Source organism: Canis lupus, chromosome 15 (genome assembly GCF_048164855.1).
Source record: "Canis lupus baileyi chromosome 15, mCanLup2.hap1, whole genome shotgun sequence".
Lineage (NCBI taxonomy): Eukaryota > Metazoa > Chordata > Mammalia > Carnivora > Canidae > Canis > Canis lupus.
In genome coordinates this window covers 35059168-35082515 of record NC_132852.1, presented here as the reverse complement: position 1 = coordinate 35082515, position 23348 = coordinate 35059168, and the positions used below count along the sequence as shown (strand labels likewise).

The 23348-nt window shown below is 40.5% G+C and overlaps 1 protein-coding gene across 21 annotated transcripts in view; it reads right to left on the bottom strand.

The window, feature by feature from the left end:
- The window catches only part of TACC1 (transforming acidic coiled-coil containing protein 1), a 120195-nt gene that overhangs the window by 12908 nt on the left and 83939 nt on the right, over positions 1 to 23348 (bottom strand). For 6 of the 21 annotated variants that reach the window (XM_072776517.1, XM_072776510.1, XM_072776511.1 and 3 more), the window contains 6 exons: positions 19118 to 20219; positions 15476 to 15536; positions 13260 to 13380; positions 10366 to 10418; positions 3386 to 3511; positions 1279 to 1355 (listed from right to left, as the gene is read on the bottom strand). In XM_072776517.1, the coding sequence (XP_072632618.1) occupies positions 1279 to 1355; positions 3386 to 3511; positions 10366 to 10418; positions 13260 to 13380; positions 15476 to 15536; positions 19118 to 19911 (1232 nt within the window). In that variant the 5' untranslated portion in view covers positions 19912 to 20219. Of the gene's footprint in view, positions 1 to 1278; positions 1356 to 3385; positions 3512 to 10365; positions 10419 to 13172; positions 13381 to 15475; positions 15537 to 16816; positions 16853 to 19117; positions 20220 to 23348 lie in introns of all 21 variants that reach the window. The other 15 variants (XM_072776502.1, XM_072776515.1, XM_072776506.1 and 12 more) reach the window with 5 other exon arrangements.

Sequence of the window (23348 nt, the reverse complement as noted above, 5' to 3'; positions counted from 1 at the left end):
GAATATTTGAACGATGATGTTCAAATGAACAAATTTATGTAATCCAGTTATCTGTTTGGGTCTTTTTTATATTAATGTGAGATTTGTTAATGTTCAAAAAGGTTTTTCTGAAGATTTTATGTTTAACAAGCCTTTCATTATAGAAACTGACTTCACTTTTTCTTTGCACCTCATGTAAATGACCTCATTCTGCCTGGACAAATCAATCTTTCACAAAATAAGTGAATGAAATTCTTGGGGTTCTTCCTAAGAAGCCCGATCTGTTCAGAAGTTCAGGCCTTCCTGGCCCCAATCCACACTTTTGGGCAGTTTCTGCCCTCTGATTCAGTTTTATTTTATTTTTAAGTTTTATTTTTAAGTTTTATTTAACTGTCGTAGTTCCAAAAGCATTTCAGTTATTCAAAGACTTTAAAGATCACCCTGTCATGTTAATCTTTCTTTTTGGGCAAAGTGCAATGGAGTTTCCCTGACCCTGTCCAAATAAGAAGAGTGCTCTTCCCTGGGACCCCCAGCGAGAAGTGAGGGCTTCCCTGCCCCTCAGTGGTGGTGCCCATTACTTGGATCCAGGTTTCTTCTGGCGGCTACTGTAAGCTAGGGGGTTGTTGCTTCCTCTCTGCCACATCCAGCACGGAACCTCACGCCCAGCAGATGCTCAAAAAGCAAGTAATACAAGAGCTACAAATTAGAGTGAACATATTTAAAATGTTTCTTAATCATTCAAGAGCTGACCGAACAAGTATATAAATTATGCTTTTTTCTTCTTAGATGCTATCTTTAGTTATTTCACAGCTTTGAACTCCCCTTTCTAGGGAATGAGCAGCAAAAAGAAAAAGATTTCAATTTTAGGTCAGTTGATTTTGTTTCCTATTAACATGCTTTTTATAATCTATTTGGTGGTCATGAAATTTGAAGCCATCATGCATAATTGATTTTAGAAAAGTACTATGACTACTGACTTTATATGTCAATAAATCTTATTATTCTGTAGTTTAAATGGATTTTTTTTTTTTGCACAAATTGATGTCTCTTCAAAAGATTAAGAATTATGCGAGTTCTGCTTATTTGTAATGTTCTCAACAACCCACAAAAAGCTACGGCATTTGAGTAACTGGTCAACAACACTCATGAAAAGACACTGTCAATCACATATTAAGGTGCAAATACCAATGCCCTCAAGTTCTCAACAGTTGGTTTTGTGGTATGCAAATACTTTCATCACTACATTTATATAAAGTATAATAATGCATAAAAGTCTCCAACCCAAACCTCCCATCTAACCTCATCTCCAAAACTTCTTGTCGGGTTTCTTCGTATTTTTTCTTCCATTCATTTGCTTCAATTTCCTTAGTGATTATCTAAATTATAATAGAGATAAAGTGTGGTTTTACCTACTGAATCTATCACAGTTTGAATTTAAGATTGGAAACTGAAAACACATAACTAGGTCAATCCCAAGACATTTAAGCTACAATAGGAATATAAAGCCTCAAAATCTACATATAATGCTCACAAGCATTTGGAAAAATGTGCTCTCTGCCACATAGGATGGTGGAAATGTAACCACCGAAACAGAGGCAAACAGAACATCTCCCAGGAAAATTCAAAGTGATAATCACAATCCCTGTAAATTTTACCCGGGCCCAGGGTCTGGCTCTCAGCTCTGCAGGCCCAAAACCATGACTGGGATAGGACACCAAAAGAAGAGCTATCAGCCTAGAAGAGACTCACCCTAACCAAAGTAGTAATTTTAGGATATGAAATGAAGCATTAGTGTGACCAGCACATTCTCCTTCTATAGAGATTTCTGATTGCTTGGTAAGAATGGAGTCACAACTAGGGCTCAGAGTTCTAAGCCTCCAGCCAGAAGGCTTGCTCATCAGACCAGAACCCATATCCCTATCTGGGATGGCCTTACTAACTGGAAAGAAATACTATAAACTCATTACCTCAAACTCCATGTGCCTTGACAGAGCTTAGAGGGACATCCTTTTATTATACTTCTCTCTAATTGGTACATTCTTTATTTTGATGCCTTTAATCAGAATAGAATCAAGAACCTAGCAGCCAAGGACACCTATATGGCTCAGTGATTGGATGTCTGCCTTTGGCTCAGGGCATGATCCTGGGGTCCTGGGATCAAGTCCTGCATCAGGCTCCTTGCAGGGAGCCTGCTTCTCCCTCTGCCTGTGTCTCTGCCTCTCTCTCTTTCTGTGTCTCTCATGAATAAATAAAATCTTAAAAAAAAAAAGGAAAGGAAAGGAAAAAGAACCTAGCAGCCAGACCGTCTGCTTCAGGTGACGAGGCACATTTTTGCTCTACTCTATTAGGCAGACATCTGATAGTTTTACTCTTGGGAGGAAGAAGATGTCATTTTCCTCACTGACAGGGACAGGCAGGCATCCTCGCCACTGCTCCTCAGTTCTGACAATGGAACCAGGTGACATCCATCATTATCAATCTAATGCTATTTTTTAAGCTTTAAAAGACTATATCTGAGGTTCTTTTTTCTTTTTTTTAAGATTTTATTTATTTATTCATAGAGACACAGCTAGAGAGAGAGAGGCAGAGACACAGGCAGAGGGAGAAGCAGGCACCATGCAGGGAGCCTGATGCGGGACTCGATCCAGGGTCTCCAGGATCACGCCCTTGGCTGCAGGCGGCGCCAAATCGCTGCGCCACCAGGGCTGCCCTTTTTTTTTTTTTTTAAAGATTTTATTTATATATCTGAGGTTCTTATCTACTCTCATGATATTATAATAACATTGCTACAGTAAGGAAATTCCCTTTTTAAGAGAAAAAAAGATGGAACCATCAAGAAACACACAAACCAAACACATAAAATACAGCATAGAAATATAATGGGAATGGATGGTAACTGATTAATAGCACGTGACGGCATCTTCTGTATTTTCTGATCACCCAATAAAGGCCTAGTAGTAAGCGATTTTGAGCAGAGACTGTTTAAGAGACGTAGTAAAGGAATTTAAGAGTTGACGGTTAGAGAATGGATAAAGGTGGGAAACAATTTTATATTATTGCAAGCGTAGAATTTAAGACATTTGTAAGCGTGAACACATATCTCCTGCTAAATGAAGGCACTGATTCAGTCACATACGTGGGAAGAGTTGGCAGAATTTGATATTTAAAAAACTTCAAGGCTGAAAGATAAAAAAGTGTTAACTTTTTCCCTAGGACACCAGAAAGTCGGGACTCTAGCACCAATGTGAGTTTTACAGGGAGCCTTTATACGAGCTACACAAGCTACAGGAAATAAGAACTTCCAGCCAGGAATAACTTAAGCCCAACAGAGATGGAATCTCCCTGTTGGCGCGTGGGCTTTACAAAGAAATGGAGTGCTAAGCAGACAGAACACCAAGGCCTTTACCTCTTCTCTTATGAGTGTGAGCACGGCTGTCTTATCTGATTCACTGAGGCAGATGCCATCCAGGGGGCTCTCCCCTTCACAGGCCACAGACACGGGGGCCTTCTCCATAGAGGACTCCAACAGGCCCTGAGGGGCAAGAAGTCACACTTAGTTCAGTCTTCAGCTTCTTAACCCCAAATATTCTTCAATAACTTCCTCATTGCTCAATTGATTACAGTGATTAAAAACATATTTGAAGACAAAACGGGGGGGGAAGCTTTCGAAAAAAAAAAAAATCAAATCCAGTTACAGCACTATCTAAAGGAAAAAGTATCCTAATGAATATGGGGTGGCGGCAGTGAGTTAACAACCATTTAAAACAGAGAGCCTGCAAAGTTTTCTTCGTATCTAAAAAGGAGAAAGTGTGATTATCACAGTGACCAGTCACCGAAGAATCACATGTATAAAAGAAAAAATGTCTCATTTTTCAGGTGTTTCTGGGGATGATGCATTCCATGTAACTTTTCCCCAAAAGAGTATCAACTTTTAAACATACTGATAACTTTGTATATCTCTTCATTCACATTGGATAGAAATGTTTCTAAAATGGACTAGTAACTTCCAGTCCTAAGGAAGTAGAAATGGCAAACATAACTGAATGCTGACTCCCTTACCCCAGAATGCTTCAGGGCCATCAGGAACTTCAGCTGCTCTGTAGTGACATTGGCCCTGGCGCATGATGCTGTCAAGTGTACAGTGTGATTGGTCCCTTTACAAAGTGGCCACATGTAAAGTCCTCTGGTATATTGTTGAACCAAGACTGAACAAAAAGGCCAAAGTCTACTTAGACCAGTAATTGTTAAACCTTTCATGTTCATTACAATTCACTCTTTCTCTAGAAAATGTTAAAAAATTCACACATAATTTTTGCATTTAGCCCAATACAGAAAACCCTACTGACAGGAGCCCACGGTCCCCCCAGAAACACTTTCTACCTTGGGGCAGATCTATCACTATAGCTAGACGCCACTCACCACAGGCAGCCTCAAACATAGCCCTGAATGACCCCCACCATCCTGGTACTAATTCTCTCGTGTAAGCTCCTCTCCGTGAGTCTAGGGTGGACCTGATGACTCACTCCTAAAGAGGCTACTTACAGTAAAAGCCATAGGTGAAATTAGTTTACAAAAAGACTCCAGCTTCCACATTGTGAGGAACTCTCTATGTAAAGGCCCATGTGCAAGGAACTGATGTCTCTGCCAACAGCCATGTGAGTTAACTTGGAAGTGGGTCCCCCCAAATTGAGTCTGGAGGTGACCACAGCTCTGGTCAGTACCTTGACTGCATGCAGCCTGTGTGCACTCAGTCAGAGGCATCCAGCAGAACTGCCCCAGGATTCCAGGGCCAGAAATGAGGACATAAGAAATGTTTCTTGTGGATAATGAATAAACTCCTGGACTTTGAGTCATCCATTAACTTCTTGTGCCATGCTTCTCCTCAAGAAGCTTTCTCATAATCTTGATTCCCACATAACTTGCCTACAGGGAGGAAAGACCCCAGGGCAAGCTGACACATTTGGTTCACTTTATCGTTAGATTTCTGATTCTAAATTAATACATTTTACAATCAGTCTTTTATATTTTTATTAGTTGAAGACAGAATCCTCAAGTCAAATCAACTCCAGGAAATAGTTCCCCTATGCCTTCTCTGATTCTCAAGTTAGCAAGATTTTAGGAAATAAGCCAAAAGATTTTTCTTAGTAAGCAAAGTATCAACATTTATTCTAGAGGTTAGCATCTCATTCATTTGTTGGGGGAATAAAGGAATTGTCTGCCAATATGCTCAACAATTTAATGTGTCTGGAAGAGGCAGCATTCTGAATTGGAGCCAGGTGATCAGACTTTAGATAGGGACAGATATATATCCAGGTGAGTGGCTTCTGTAGCCTGCAGACCTCCCCAGTTACCCCCTCCACCTGGCCACATCCTCTCACTTCACAGCTCAAAATATGACAGTTTACAAAAAGACTCCAGCTTCCACATTGTGAGGAACTCTCTATGTAAAGGCCTATGTGCAAGGAACTGATGTCAGGGAATTTATGGCTGTGGCCTATTTCAGCTGCCTTTTCAAGAACCCTAGGAATTAGCTTTTCACCTTCTTTAGTTCTTTATATAGCTTATTAAACAGCATAGAAAGCCTACAGAATCTACCATCACAGAGAACTGACCTGACAACCTCATCCTGGGCTGGTTAATCTATTATGTTTAATAAAGATGCTAACCCAATCAATCAGTCTCAACCTTTCTACTAAAGGGTCCTGTTCATGTCCACTAATCCCCTTTCCTTGAACATTTCCTTTGAATGTTCCCAAAGCATTCACAGCTGAGCCAAGAAAGACCTGTCTCTAGACCATGAAACTCAATGCTGTCCTGGTTGCAACTGGCAGTGAGCATGGATGCCACCACGTACAGCTCTTCTGCTCACTGCCTTGCAGTAAGACAATTAGCACCATTACTTTCTCACAGCATGCTGAGTTCATCCCATCTTTGATCTTTTTCTTAAAAGCTTTTATTATTAATCATGAAAGACACACACACACACACACACACACAGAGAGGCAGAGATACAGGCAGAGGGAGAAGCAGGCTCCATGCAAGGAGCCCTATGTGGGACTCGATCCCTGAGCCAAAGTCAGGTGTTCAACTGCTGACCAACCCAGGCATCCCCCATCTTTCATCCTCGAATCGACTGGAGTGTACCCCACCCCAGCCACTTCACTCTAACAGAGACACGCTTGGAAAAACCACATGAACTTAACTTTTAAGAAGTTTAAGACTTCCTAGAAAAATAAATTGACTTCTAATTGAAAAATGTCATAGACCAATAGCTGATAAGCAAACTGAGACTTAGTGCCCACCATTGACTGATCTCTGGACTTAGTTACTTTGGCCTGGATACGACCAACCGCCAGCAACAAGCTGCAACAGGAATGCACTTCCAAGAAACACAAGGGAGGCTTTCACAAGAGAATGCTACATTAACCAGACTTCTTTATTCAACGTTTTGAATAGTGCAGTTTCTCTATGCAATGTCTAATCCACACTCTAGGTAGTAGAAATTAATTGATTTCAGGAAGTTCCACTGGGGTTACTTTTAAAAGATCACAACATAGCAGCTGGCTCCAAAGACAAGTATTTTCTTTGTCGCTCACTCTGCACTCTTTTACTAGCAGCATCACCCCACCTGACAGTGGCCTAGTACTTTGCTGCTCCCATCTTTCATTTTACCACTTTCTTTTTTTCGTTTTTTATGTGTAAGTTCCCTTTTTAAAAAAATATTTATTTATTTATTCATAGACACAGAGAGAAAGGCAGAGACACAGGCAGAGGGAGAGGGAGAAGCAGGCTCCATGCAGGGAGCCAGATGTGGGACTCAATCCCAGGTCTCCAGGATCACACTCCAGGCTGCAGGCGGCGCCAAACCGCTGCACCACGGGCTGCCCACCACTGACTTTCATCCTCATGACCACTCTGACGACAGCCATAGGTCCACTTATTTTATGGATGAAGAAGCTGAGAATCTGGAAGTTGAACCAGTCTGTAGTTGAACCAGTCTGTTCCCACAGCTGGGGAAGCCACCTAAATCTGCAATGGCACAGGCCAATGCTTCATCCACTCAACACAGCCTTCTTTGATCACCCCTCTTTGCTATTTTTATAGGATAAAAAAAAATACAAGAAAGTGCTCCCTTAGTACTTAGAAAACTTCAAAAGGAACTGATTTCCCCAAGTGCACAAGCAGGCTCTTTGGTAGGACAGTGTATAGTTTCAGCATCTTGTGGGTGGGGATGGCAGGCATCCCTCTCTCTCACAGATGAGAAAAGTCAGGAGAAGCCCAGGAGTGGCTGTGCTGGGTTTAGGTGACCTGGCTCCCAGAAAAGTGATGTTGTCCAGAAACAAATGTCACTAACGTGTGAGGACAATGCTGCCAAGACCCTGTGTGTTTTGTGTATGTCTTTCTTCTGCTCATGCTCCTCCTTCACCCATCTATCTTTACACTTGCTCACCCTATGTCCTCTAGGGAATCACTACGGGTCTCAGCCTAACAGTGAGCCCTGAAAACAATTTACTGGGACATGCAATCTGCACTAAAAATGAAACAGAATAAACTAATCCTACAGCTTCAACTATCCTGTGTACTAAAGGCCATCACTTTTTTTAAAAAAGATATATTTATTTATTTTAGAGAGAAAAAGAGGCAAAGGGAGACAGAGAGATAGTCTTAAGCACAACCCTGAGATCCCTTAACTGACTGCACCACCCAGGTGCCTCCTGGGTGGGCTTTAATAAATTTGAGGGCCAAGGTGCCTGGCGACTCTTGGTTTCGGCTCAGGTCATGATCTGGGGACCTGCGGATCTAGCCCTATGTTAGGCTCCATGCTCAACAGGGAATCTGCTTGAGGATCTCCCTCTTCCTCTGCCCCACACCTGCTGCCTCCACTCCCTGGCTCAGGTGCACACATGTGTACTCTCTAAAATAAATAAATAAATCTTGGGGTGCCTGGGTGGCTCAGTCGATCAAGCATCTGACTTTGGCTCAGGTCATGATATCATGGTCCTGGATCAAGCCCTGAGATGGGCTCCCTGCTCAGTGGGGAGTCTGCTTGTCCCCCTGCCCCTCTCCCTGCTTGTGCTCTCTCCTCCTCAAATAAAATCCTTAAGAAAATAAACAAACAAATCTTTAAAAATAATAATAAAGCCAACCCAGGCCTTTCTTGAACTCATTCTATGTATTTACTAGAACTGCCTCCTGGAAATATGGACTTAGAAACTTGTCCCACAGATGTCTCAAAGCCATAGATCTAAAAATTCTTCTACAATTCTGCACGTCTTTCTTAATTTGCTGATTCCTGTGTCCAGTAGAATTTTCTGTGGTAGGTGCTACGGTAGTAGCAGTCAGTCATGGTCTCTACCTTTTCCAAGCTTCTAGTGTTAGAAGGAAGAAAGGGAGAACAGGAAGTGACTCAAAGGGGCAGGTTTATGGAACTGAAAGTAATTCCATATGATAAGGCAAGAGTCAGATGTGTGAGATAGAGAAGAGACAGTGGAGGCTGGAGAGAAAAGCAGAGTCCCAGTGCAGAAAGCCTTGGCCACCAGAAGAGTCTGAACTTATTCTAAAGACAAGGGAAGCCAACCAAGAAGTTTAAGCAAAGAGTAACAAGATCAGTTTTGTATTTAAAACATTACCTTGGCTTATGTCAATGGATAAGAGAACAGCCTGGAAACAGGGAGACTGGTTAGGAAACTACTGCCATATTTAAAAAGACTGTTGACAGCCATGGGCTGGAGAAGTAGTAAGCGGATTTACAGTATATGGTACCTGGATGTAGAAACCACATATTTGCTTGCGGGGAATAAGGGGGAGAGAGGGGCCCAGGGAGACCCCGGGTTTGCACGATGGATTATCAGTAGCACTGACTACTCAGATGTTCAAGGAAGAAAACTTGGGTGGCTTTCACTAACTTTCTCTCACCACCATTTCACCCCAGCCACAATGCAAGTCTCCCAAGTCACCAAATAGTAAAGGTCCTACCTGATAAATATCTCTCAGCCTCCACCCCATCCTTTGAACTATTTGTTACCCAACATGATGCTCCTTACTTAAAGCCCCACGATAGTTCCCTACTGCTTCTACCATGAATTCCCAACCTCCTGGCACCAAGTCAATAGCTCCTGATGATCTGGTCCTCATCTACTGTAGACCACCTACTCATACGGGATTACTAACACTTCCACTTCCTTATAAAGCGCCTGCTTCTCACTCTTTGCCTTTGTTCAGGCCAACTCTGCTGCTTCACTGCTTTATCTCTCAAACTCCATTCTCTCTTTACAACTAAGTTCAAATGGAGGAACCTAAGACCACACCACCTTAACCAAGTGGTCATAGTTAATTCCACCAAAAATGGGACATGCTGAAAGCCACAGTGTCACTTCTGATGGATTTGTGCTCGAGATGCACAAACTGAATTTAATCATGAGGAAACACTAGATGAACCCAAATCGAAAGATTCTACAAAACAACTTCAAAAGTGTCAGGGTCAGGAAAGACAAAGACTGAAGAACTATCATAGATCACAGGAGACTGAGAACCCAAAAACTAAATTTAACATGGGATCCTGAGCTGGATCCTGCAACCAGAAAGAGGACATTAATGGGACAACGGACAAAATTCAAAGACAGCTTCTAGCTTAGATAATAACATGGTCATTGATTTTGGTAACTGGACTGTGATTATATAAAATGTTAACATTCAGGGAACATGGGTGAAAGATTTACAGAAATTCTCTGTACTATTTTTACAAGTCTAAAAAATGTTAACATAGTTTTGCTTTTAATGAGCTCAAATTCAGCCTCCCGGACACCTGCTGTGCAGGTGGTCAGCCTTGGCTCCCACAGCCCCTGGAACACATTAAATTACAACATTCACATAGTATCACTAGTTTCCATTTTGCATCTACTACTAACGAGGTTCAAAAGAAATACAATGCAAGCCATTGGTAATTTAAAATGTTTCAGTGGCCATTTAAAAAGTAAAAGATACAAGTAAAATTAATTTTAATAATGTACTTCAGTTAACCTAAGATATCTAAAACATGAGCATCTCAACATGTAATCAGTACAAAAAGTTTGAGACATTTTATTTTCCTTTTTTGTATAAAGTCTTTAAAGACAAGTAATACTTTACACTTACGAGAGACATCTCAATTCAGACTAACTACAGGTCAGGTGCTCAGTAATCAGAAGGGCTAGTGGCTACTGGATTGGAGATCTCAGGAAAGACTATGAGCTCCTTGAGTGAAGAAACTTTTATTTATATTTCATCCCGTCACCAAAGACTAGAACTTATTTAATGAATTAACTTTGGCCTTAAATACTGAAAAAAATCCAACTGAGCCCCACATTCCCCCCGCTCCTGCCCCCCAACCCAAGTGCAGGAACTTACAGTCATGGCAGATCCATCTTTTTCCATCTTCTGGCACATCTCTTTCTCTATGCCTGCAACACAGAGAGTCATTTTTATAATTATCCCAAGAAGTCAGTTCCTGTCTTTCCTGGTAAAAGACTCTGGAAACCCCAGTGCAGGCCCGGAGTGACGTCTATGAACAAATGAACAGCATTTTCAGATTTTCAAAGGAGCACTGGCATTTTGTTTATGGGTGTGTTGTCTGTATTAAAAGTTCAAGTATTCAGAAGAAAGGGGAGTGTGCGGTTAGCCAGCCATCAACAGAATCACCATCTTCAGGTGGAAAAAATAGCGAGGCTGCCCTCTTGTGTCCGTGAAAAGTTTTGTAAAAAAGCTGTACTATAACCATGGGACTATCTATCTCAGAAAGAGAAAACCAAAGAGCGAATGTTACTTTTATTATTGGTCTGAGTGAATTTAAATTCCAGCCCAGAAGGGTACCCTCATAATTAACATAGCAGATAAAACAATAAGCTCTAAATTTCAATGCCCGAAAACTAAATTCATTCTCCTCCCCACACCCTTTCAAACTCGTCTCCAAAGGCATCAAAAAAAAAAAATATATATAAAATATATATATGTATAGGTATACATATATATGTATAGGTACATATGTATACATATACATATATACATATATATACACACAATGTGATTTCTAATTGAAGGAATAGGTACTTATTAAAGAAAATCTTAAAACGTGAAAGAGCACACACAATTTTAAAGCTACATCCTCCGTGTAGCAACAACAAATTACTATTTTAGTGTACTGTCAACAGTGAATTATTTAAAACAAATGTGACCATCACTACTCTGTTTACAAACCGTCAATGGCTCCCCTTTACCTACAGAATCAAGTCTTGATTCCTCAGTTGGACCTCGTTTTTCCTACTTGTCCTGAATTCACAAAGAACTGCTTAGCATTTACCAATATAGCAGGCTCCTTCTCATCCCTGCAAGAGATTCTCATTCTCTGGGGCACATCTAAGTACATATGTATCTATCCAGACCTGGTGCAAAGGTGGCTCTCCCTAGGAAACAGATCGTGATTCCCCTGATAGAGCCAGAACTTCTTGCCCACCTCCACACACCTACCACCCCTGCATGACCATAGCTTCAGCTTGCTCCCAAGACATGATCAAACACTGTAGCACTAGCTCTTTACTAACTCTGAGGATAGCACCATAGCTAACAGAACCCCAGTTCTAGAAATTTCTGTTGGAGGAATTTCCTCCTAGTGAGGAAGAATATAATCCAAAAAATATTTCCTATATCAGAGGAAAGACAAAGATGAATCATTCATAGTCCTTAACCTCAAGAACTTTATCAAAGATACCTCTTATAATAAATACATGGAACAGGAACGGTAAGGAGAAATGTGTGGGAATATAAAGTGTGGTGGAAGCCAAGTCATAGTTTTGAAAGAAACCTGAAAAAAAACGGACAGAATTTTTATAAAGATGGCAAAGAAAGGAATTTTATTTTACTTTATTTTTAAAGATTTTATTTATTTATCCATGAGAGACACAGAAAGAGAAGCAGAGACACAGGCAGAGGGAGAAGCAGGCTTTCTGCAGGGAGCCCGATGCCTGACTTGATCCCAGGACCCCAGCATCACAACCTGAGCCAAAGGCAGACACTCAACCACTAAGCCACCTAGGTGTCCTAAGAAAGATTTTAAATGTAAGAAATAAATGCAGGTACTAGAGTACTCAGGATCATCCCTATAACTGGGGTAGAGGAGTACAGGTGGGAAAGATCTCAGAGCAGAAAGAGGCCTGGGAAGAAATGTGGAACAGTGCCTGGCACGTTTACTCTATAGATGGGAGGAGATGTGGTCAGTGAGGAGAGGCTGAAGGGAGAACTCTTGCAAAGTATGGTCTCCCACCTGCTTCCCTGGTTTGATGACATATTGTGATTTTTAAGTATAAAAGTCCCCAGATCAAATTACATTGCTGAAAAGTCTGCATTTTTAATAATATTTAAGGTAGTCAAGAACATGGTTCTAAATATTTCACAAGTTGAAGGCCACAGACATATCTTGGGACCTGGGCAAGGGCCTCAGCTCTAGAATGTTCTTACAAGTTCAACAGGAAGAAGCTTCAGCATAGGTTAAGCCTAGTTAGTCCTTAGTAGAACATCAAGGATTTTTCAGGGTATTTGTCGATTTCAGCCTACAAACAGGAAAATGGATAATATTCTAGTCGTGAAAGCAACCTCTTCCCATGTTAGCATTGTGCTTAAAAGACCATAAAACCAGACTGCCAAGGTTTGGATCCTAGTTCTACCATGTGCTAATCAAGTGACCTTGGCTAACTTACTCAACTTCTATGTCTCACCTTCCTTCTCTGAAAAATGGGGGGCGGGGGGGGAATAATACTGACCAAGGAGTCATCAGTTAATAGATGTAAAGCACTTAGCACTGTGCCTGCACATGGTAAGGCACTATACGTGTTATTATTATTTCTCTACGCTGAACAACAATCACAACATGGCTACAGGCCACTATATTTTGAGATGAAGTCACATAAAATAAGTCACAAAATTCAAGCAGCCTCATATGTCAGTGTCTCCATCCTGCCACACTCATCCCTATGGCTCTGGTATTTCGAGAAGATGCCCTCCTGCATCTCTTCTCTAGGCAAAGAAGCAAAGCACAGATCAGCAACCTGCATCTATCCTCCAAGTGACCCAATTCTCTAATCTCTTTAAACTGCCTCCTGCATTAAGCTTTCAGGCATTTCTAGGCTTATGTACATTAGAAAGATGAACATATACTTCCATACCTGCTTCTGAGGATGAAAACGCATGATTTATGGTAGACACGGGAACATTGGAACATTCAAAGTACTCCAGGTCTTCCTCTGGCTCACCTTTCACCTCGGCCCCAGCTGATTTCTGACCAGATGAAGTGGACGCCAGTTTTTCCTCATCGGTAGCGTGGCCATCCCTATTAGATATGTCTGAAATCTGGGAGATCACTGCTCCTTCATCCTAGGAAAAGCAACAGATCAGATGCTACCATTTAGGAGGACCAACAGTGGGGAAAGTGACATCTGAGGAATGGGGCAAGACAGCCACCATTCCACATGGGTGTCAGATAAGACTTAATCATAGATTTTGGTACCAATCAAGGAGGAAGCTGAGGTATCTCAATTATGGAATATTATGCTTTCTAGAACCTCGCTTCTCTTATTCACACATGAGGTCTGAAAAATTAACCTTTTCTAGCCGAGATTCATAAGCAACAAGTTTAAGTGATCTAAGGCAGTGGTTTTCAAATATTTTGCTCATATAGCCCATGAATTGTTTTTGAAATATCAATGTACCCACTGTATTTTAGGTGACATCCAAAAACTTTTCAGCATAAATATAAAAAACTTCGTAAGATATAATATCCGGTATACTTTAAAAATTGCCTAGTTCAACCTAATTACTCTAGTGATTTGATGATATTCTATCATCTACTTAAAATCAACATGAACACACATTTTTAATAGTTTTAAGTCAGAAATTTGCATCATTGCTTCTACCAAGAAATTATCCTTTTTTTTTTTTTCCAAGAAATTATCCTTAAAAAGAAGCACCTGTATCCTTTTAAAGTCTTTTAAAGTTCTATCATCTTTCTCAGTTAAAAAAGTTAAAAATTAAAAAAAACTTCTATGACCGTAAATCTTTAAACATTAACATTTTTTCTTCTGGACAACTAATCATCATAATTAACTAATGCACAATTTATCCTAAAATTATTACAACTTTTGATAAGTACTATCACATACAAAAGTTTCTACTAAAAAGTATCAATTACATTTTGTTGTACCAATTATTTAAAACTTTTGCAGTGTCATATGTGTTATTTTCCTGAATCAAATCAAAGGTAAATTTCTCACAGAAATTTGTTGCCTGCTTTAGCAGCATTTGAAATTGGATACTTTACATATTTGTAATAGATGAAAAAATAAATCAGAGGGCAAATCTTTCTTTCTTTTTTTTAATCTTCAGCCATGTACCAAGTTTTTGGTCCAAACTGTGTAAAATAAACTTAAAATGAATTTTATTAACTAATTAATGTATTTCTGTATTCACAGTTATGCTGCAATAAAGTTTTTTAAAAGGTCTCATCACAATCAAATGAGTCTGGGTTTTTGTTTTTTTGTGTGTGTGTTTTCCAATTCATAGTCATGGGCAAATATTTACTGCTAGAAGGAAACAAGGATCCACATGAATTTTATTCCTGTTTTTCATTTTTATAATTATCAATCAAGAAGAAGCTTAGATATTTAAGCCTATTTATACAAACAGATGAAAGAGAAAAAAAGTTTTAGAAATAGAAATGTCTCTTAATTCTTTGAATCCCTTTCCAAGTCATGTACCAAAAAATTCTATCATCAAAAGTTACTTTGGGAGGGGAGTGCTCCTGAGTGGCTCAGCCAGTTAAACATCTGACTTAGGCTCAGGTCACAGTCTCATGGTTCTGGAAGGAGCCCTGCATCTGGGCTCCCTGCTCAGAGGTGAGTCTGTTTGTCCCACTCTGTCCCTCCTCTAGCCTGTGCTTTCTCAAATAAATAAAAATCTTTTAAAAACATTATTTTTTAACTGAGATATAACTGACATATAACATTGGGTCAGATAATTTTTAATAGTCTATCAGGTTATAACTCAAGTTCTCCTACTTTGCTGAAAGCAATGAATTGGAAAACCATCTGACTTAAGAAATTTATTATCCAGTTATTAAAGTTAATCACTTTCTTAAAACATGCAGTATTATTTCAAATCTGCCCTTTGTTTGGTGTCCCAGACATTTCATATCCAGTGAAAATGCATCTTATTAAGATTCAGAATGACAGGAAATTTTACCTCAAAGAAGTGGGAAAAGTGTAACATGAGTGGGCACTCCTTTTCTCAGGAGCCTTCTCAGGTCACTTTAGGAAGTTGAGGGTCAAGAAATTGGTATCCTCAAAGCCAGATTACTCAGAAACCAGATTACCTGCTGGAAACTATTCATTATACCCCCCTCCCCAGGAGCACACAAACTCCAGTTTGGGGACCCCTGGTCCAAGAGACATTCTGGTGACAGGCACAGACTCACCTGAGAACATCCATCCAAAGCAAGAGACTGTGTTTCATATTTCTTCACCTTACAGCCACTCCTGGAAAGGAGAACAAAAATAAAACAAAACAAAACAAAACAGGCCATTTTGGAATCATATTAACAACTTCCAAGCTATGAGATGGAGCAGAGAAAGCAATGTGTGCAGAGAGAAGCCAAAGCATACAGCACCACGCAAGTTCTACATCTACACAGTAGAGAGGGGAACACCTTTCATGTCTCTGAATTTCCCAGGAGACAGGGCAGGCAAGGAACTATAGCTCAGCTCATTCTCTGAGAAGACCTCCTCACGTGTTTCCGTGGGATGTGTAACACCAGTACTCTGACTCTGACAGTTTCTGCTGACACACCACCAAAACTTGCAGAGGTACCTTATCACCTAGAGACATTCAGTTCATCTGATCCCTACTCACTGGCTTTGATATTCATTAGAAAAATTACCACACCGGACCAGATTCTTTAAAAAAGTTCTTTATTGCACTAAAAACCACATAAGTCTGATAAGACAGTTCCAGACCTGTGTGCTAACAGAGAAAAACTATGGTCAATGGAAAGTACAAAAATAAAAATATTTGCGTAAATGGTTATCATTCCTATTAAGCAGTAAGATGGAAAACGAATGTCATGTATTTGTGGAAAGATTGGAACTGGGGAAACCTCAAACCCCCTGTTATTTTTTAACTAGCACATAATTTATGACCCAAAGCCTAGTTCAGATTCTGTTCTGTTTTAATGAACTTAAAAATTTCCAGTAAAAAAGCCACTCTGACAAAATAAATAAATAAGTTTATAACCTTTACTTCTTCTTGGGGGGTAGGAGGGTAAGGGGAGGGGAGGAGCACATAAAGTTACCAGAATGTGCATGACCACTATCTAGTTTCTGGGTTTTTTCCCTAATGGTCTTACTAAATGCCACCCCCTGCCACCAAACCACCAAACTGGAGTTGCCTCTAAAATGTCTCTCCTCTCCAAGTCAGCAACCTTATCCCATCAAAAAAGTCAATTGTTTCTAACAATAGCAGAGCAGTCCCTCAGACCACTGTCAGGATGATCTCGGGGCCAAGCCAGCGCTCACTGTCAGGGTGCCACATGAGGCGTGCCAAGCTGGGGAGTGCAAGCTCTTGCACCTAAGGTGGAAGGCTGATCTCCACTCCTTTAGGTACAAATTGCAAGGCTAAGCTGACTCATGAAGTGGCAAATGAAATGCAAAAATCATCCTCAGGTCAAACTCAGAAACAAGCCAACATGCTATGGAGAGATGGTCTGGGGAGAGGACTGCCAACGGTCCTGGGGATGAACAGAGACAGCAGGAGTACTTACAACAGAAAACAGAGAAATTTCACTTGTTCAGTAGTCCTGATGCACCAACAAAATTAGAGACAGAAAAGAGACAGACAGATGGAGAAAAAAAATCATGTAAAGCCTGGAATATTTTATCTGTAGTCTGGCAGATGTAAAGGCTGCAAAATTCTTTCTATGAGGTGGGATACAAATAAAAATGTCATACTCATGAATGTCATCATTGGTGAGTGAATGATTATCAGGAACCTCTCTCTAACAAAGAGTAGTAAGTAGAAACACTCAGAAATGCCTCATATTCAAATTTATAGATGAAAAGTGAACTTCTAAATATTTGTAAATATATAAAACCAACATTTCTCTACAGAGAACATTTAGTCTTAAAGGTCTCATCATCCAGATTAAAGGCAATGCATGAATACAACTACAGCTGACAATGGATCTGCTTATAACTTCTGCACATGTGTATCACTAAGAGACTTAAAATGATTTTACATAATTTATCTTATTTGATCCATAAATACCAATCATAGATAGGATGATGTCTCCACTGTAGAGAAGAATTTAAGATGCCAAAGTCCCACAAGTAACCTGCTAACAGAACCTCTAACTTTCCACTCAATTCTACTTCCACATGCATATCTCCAGTCCTTCCTGCCAACAGACGGATTTTTCTAAACAAAATCCCATAGTTACATGAAAGGTGGAGCACTCTTCTCTTACAGAAAGAACAAGAGTTTTAATTTCATAAGAGTTTTTACAAAAGTCTGTAAGGTATTATTAAATCAAGAAGTGCACTCCCCAAGAACAGAACAGGAGGAAACTGCTACCACATGAGGGTGGCAGGTCTTGAGAGGGTACTTCTTAGTACTGCAAATTAGGTGTAGGAAAAACTTCCCTCCTTTTGGTCCAGACTTAATCTTATCTAACAGGACTGCCCTCACTATACAGGTTCGACATGCAACTGAAGGGAAGGCCCCCAATGACTCCCTTATCAGCCTTGCTAGCCAAAAGCACCCTGTATTTCGTACATCCCACGTTATGAAACACCAAGGCGATGACGGAGCCAACACATACTCGAAGCACCATCTAGACAGAGGTAACTAACCTCAGTCACAGAAGAGCACTGAGGACCCCCAGTCATACTTTTTAGCAACTATTTAACTGCTCATATACAATCGAAGAACAGATCAAGAACTACTACTGGCATTTCATTCACCTTAGACATTCTGGGGCTGCTGAGGAACTGGTTTCTCATGGCTCAAGTTTCTTGGTCCTGATACTTTCTACTCCTTATACTTTTCTCCCTGGTGTAATTCATTATGCCACCTAGCCTGTTCTGTCAGGACACAGTAATGCTGACTGTTATTTTCCTGACTCATCTATGGTGACGGCTGGAAATAATGGTACTTCTCATCCTCCCTTTTCACATTTCATCCTCTATGTCATTGGTCCTTCTTTATATCTCATTTTTAGTAAAACGTCACAGGGTCACAAGGGGCTATATTGTCATCAACACAAGTTCTATGAAAAGGTAACCCTGTAACAAATTTAAACTGAAACTTTACATGGAATATGGCTTGGTCACTCCGAAAACTCCAAGGACCTTGCAAAAATGGCTATAGAAGTCTCAGAAAGGGGGAGGGGGAGACAACACACATCAAAACACAAATTTAGTTAGATTTATACGACTGTTTAAAATATTGATTCTTATTGGAAATTTACTGCCTTACTGATGGAGCTAGAAGCTAAACACGGAGGGAAAGAATTCTTACCAACTTTCAGCCATAGGTCTGTTTCCCAATAAAAATCACAGCTTTCCGTTTTAAGTGAAAGACTTCTAGAAGACCTTTCCGGACCACTTTGCACATGTTACTAATACTAGATAGGTAATGGGGAGGCTTGGAATTTTTGTTTTATCCAGAGAATATGAAGATGGTGGCTAGCACTGACACTTGAATTCTGTATGTAAAGTAATTCCTGACAGCCCAGATAGGATTTCTGAAAACCATCAAATCTCTACCTAGCCTACATTTTTTTTTTTTTTTAAAGAGGGGAAAAGTACCCAAGTGGAGGTAGGAGAGGTCAGCTGAATAAACTGAGGATTCAGAAATAAGGCAGACACCTGAAAGGGAAACCTCTGGTATTTCTGACTGTACACCAAAGTTAAGCAAAATAGTGAGGACTACCACATAAAGCTATAAGCTGTATGCCTGCCCCTGATGCACCTCAAGGGTAACTTCAGTTGGCCAAGACAAGAGCAGCCAGCTGCCGAACTCAGAGAGTACACAGAACACAACACCCACCCCCGTCGTCACTCACGTTATTAAACGCGACTTTGCCTTCTTAGGTGATTCTAAGATTTCATTAATATGATTACCGGCAGGAGAACAAAAGTCACTGCTTGCTAATGTTGTAGTTGGTTTAAAGGGATCCATGGATTCGTCAAAGTGGTAGGAGCCCTTAGAGGAGAGAAGGGGGGAGTTCTGCAGAGTGGAGTGGCCCCCAAAGGGATTGAAGTTGGGGCTATCCCACTGGCTGGGATCCAGCTTAGCAGATGCCTGGGAGGGAGGAGCACTGTCTGCAGCTGGGTCTGCAGGCTGGTCCACACCTTTGGCACCTACTGGCTTATTGATGCTATCTTTCTGTACCTTGGGAGGCAGTTTGCTACCCAGTTTCCTGCCAACTTTCCTTGGAAGGCCTTTCCTGGACTCTATATTTTCCACATCTTCTGTGAAATCAAACTCTAGTTTCAGAGGTGAATTCCTCGACTCCTCTAGCAGCTCAACTCCTGAATCGTTGGTGTCACTGCTGGGAGTGCTTGATGTTTCCTTAGTATCAGGGGGAGATTTCTGGATCCTGGCACCTTCTAGCAAAGAACTTGTGTTCCCATCCATCTCATCAGGACAGAATTGATAGGATGCCTGGGGGAGAGGCGTGCCCTCTAGGGCAATATCAGTTTCTAAGAATTCGCCGATTGTCTTCTTCCTCAGAGGGACAGGTTTGGGTTTTCTTAGCTTGCTTCTGCTGGGAACAGGCTCTGGAGAGGAGCTGCCAGCCTTTAGATCAGATTCTGTGGAAGTTTCCAGTGTAACTCCCATGGTGCCTTCTGTCATTGCCTTGTCCAGGATGGCTTCTGGTATGCTGGAGGGCGAAGCCTCCCCCGAGACCACAGTTACACAGCCATAAGCTGCCCTTGTGCCTAGAGCTGCTGGGATATTCGTGGAATTCTTGGCTTCTATTGAAAATGGCCTCACTACTGAAATTCTGCTACTATCATGTTCAGGTTCTTCTTTGAAATCCTTGACCAAGTAAGAATCAACAGCCTGCTGTGCTACCTCATTTTCTGAGGTTCTAGAACAAGTTTCAGATGAACATTTTTCAACCACTTCTGCTACCAGCTGTTCATCAACTTCTTGTGATTCTAAAACAAAACACAAAGGCCATCTATTAAAGACTTATCTTTTTGGCATGTGTAAATATTCTCTACTAGCTGAATTCACATAGACCAGCAGCAAGTTCCTCCCTCTTTGCTTTTATTAAGGTTCAGCAAGGTCAGCAGAGCAGTCTAAAAGGAAACAGCTAGTACTACACTCTAAATAAATTTTCCTATCCCAAATTGTATACGTGTTTCATCTCAGTTATACAAACAATAATTATACAAAATAGAGCTATTGAAGAAAGAGCTAAATAGATCGAGAGACTATTGCAAAGCATATTAATGTGATTATTAAAATTCCTTGGGTTAAAATAACTGGTTTGGAAAAAACGTGAGATGCTGCCAGTGTAGGCAGAGGGGTCAGAACTGGCACCACAGTTTCCAGGCACTTCTTGACAGCTTCAGGGTCTGAATGTTATGCAGTAAACAGATTTTTTTTTTTTTTTTTTTTTTAGTAAACAGATTTTCATCTTTGGATGTCAAAAACTAGTATTCCCTCTTCCCTAGAATAATGTTTAAATTATTGAACCAAAATTAAATGAAAAACCCACCATGGCCTACCCGCCATGGCCTGCTCAGAGGAACTTCTCTGTAGACTTAAAAAAACCTGAAAGAACCAAATAAAAAAACTAATTTGAAAAATCAAATACAGAAATAGCTTAAAAAACAAATAGTCCTGAGGTACCTCGCTGGCTCAGTTGGTAGAACATACAACTCAGGGTCAAGCTGGGCATAGAGCTTACTCAAAAAAGAAAAATCAACTGGATTTAATAAGACTTTAAAAAAAATGAGGCTATTTAAAAACAACACATACAACAACAACAAACAAATAATCCTTATTTTACTAAGATAGGAATCATACAATAATAAAGCTATTTCTTCTTTAGCTCTGTCACTGAGCTGGGCCAGGTATTCAAAGCACTTGTGAAAAACGAAGATCCTCTTTAACTTGGGTTTTATTAGAAGAAATGCTGGAATTAGGAAGGTGTACATGAGGGTATTTCTTTAAAGCACAAACTAAGATAGTGTTTTCCTGAGTTATATACCTGAACTATAGAAGAACAGCAGCAAAAACCAAATAAATTGGTATGATCATGGTATCTTGGGATTTTAAAGGGAACTCCGTGATGCCCCTCTAACCCTAATCCTCATCCAGGATCAAAAAACTGAGCACAAGAAAAGTTTTTTAGAGCACTTGGATATATTTTCACATGACCCCTTTATGACTAGAATTAAGGCAGTGCCTTATAAACTGTTCTGCACAGATGCTTCAGACACTCTACCAATGTCCAATGTCCGTTCTGTTTCTGTTTTCAAATGTACATTTAACTGTTATTAATACTGTAGTTTTTTAAAAAAGATTTTATTTATTTATTCATGAGAGACACAGAGAGAGAGAGAAAGACAGAGACCCAGGCAGAGGGAGAAGCAGGCTCCATGCAGGGAGCCCAATGTGGGACTCGATCCCAGGACTCCAGGATCATGCCCTGGGCCGAAGGCAGGTGCTAAACCACTGAGCCACCCAAGGATCCCCAAATACAGTACTCTTTAAAAAGCTCTCAACACATGATATCTTGGATTTGCTTTAACATATTTCAAAAGAATGTCTTCTTAAAAATAGAAAGGGGTGCCTGTATGGCTTAGCGGGGTACGCATTGGACTCCTGACTTTGGCTCAGGTCATGATCTCAGGGTCATGAGATGGTGCCTCTCATCACATCGGGCTCTGTGGTGGGCATGGAGCCTGCTTCGGATTCTCTCTTCCCCTAGGTAGCTTCAGGATGAGAGCTGGTCACTGGAAAGGCCAAGCCAGGATGATGGGATTGGAACTTTCAGCCCCACCTTACCCTCACCTCAGGGGAGGAAAGAAACAGGAAGTGAAGTCTAATCACCAATAGCCAATGATTTATCAACCATGCCCATGTAATAAAACCTACATAAAAACCCCTAAACAACAGGGCCTGGGAAGCTTACAGGTTGCTGACCTCCTCAAAGTGCTGGAGAGGTGGTATACCCAGAGAGGAGAGGGCAGAGATGCTCTGCACCTTCACCCCACTTTGTCCTTTGTGCCCTTAGTTCTGAGAATCATCTAAACAAATTACCAAATCTGAAGAGGAGGGCTGTAGCAACCTGCACATTTACAGCCAGTTGGTCGGAAGTACTGAAATTGTACTGTTGCATTGCATATGCAACTGGCATTTGAATGAAGTTGGTGGGAAGGGAGGCTCAGAGTCTTGTGGGAATAAGCACTTAATTTGTGGGGCCCATGGAAACTGTGGATAGTCAGAACTAACTGAACTATTGATGCCAAGTTGGTGTTGGAGAATCTGAGAACATATAAAACAAGAAATTTGCCTTGAAACAGTGAATAATCAACAGAGATAGCCACAAAGGCACCTGAGAGTTTTTTAAATGATGCTGTTAAATACTGCAATATTATATTTTCCGTGCAAAGTTTCAAACTCATGAAGAACCACTTTACATACTTTCTATAAATTTTAAATCTGCAAAATTAAGAAATTAGACAAATTGTTAGATACTGTTAGTAACTCAACTCTGAAACACAAATTTCCTTCTGCTTCTCTTCCAGGCTTCCAGGACAGTTTAACTCAACTAAGTGTTTCAAATTCTCATTCATCACTACTGACTTGTTTAAGTCAAGGTTTTCTTCTCAATAACCTATAATCCAAACACAAGTGAAATACACTGATTTAGACTCCAACTGAGTTATTTTGTATTTTTCAATTTCATAAATCCCATTGTTTTAAAAATATCTTGGGGATCCCTGGGTGGCACAGCGGTTTGGCGCCTGCCTTTGGCCCAGGGTGAGATCTGGAGACCCGGGATCGAATCCCACGTCGGGCTTCCGGTGCATGGAGCCTGCTTCTCCCTCTGCCTATGTCTCTGCCCCTCTCTCTCTCTCTCTCTCTCTCTCTGTGACTATCAAAAATAAATAAAAATTAAAAAAAATAAAAACAAAAAAAATATTTTGAATCTTTACAACTATAATATCAAACCACTTCCCATGACCTATTTAGTCTTCTAATAAATAGCTCTATGTATATTATGCAAGTGATACAAATAATAATTAGATGACCTCATCTCACTGTAACCT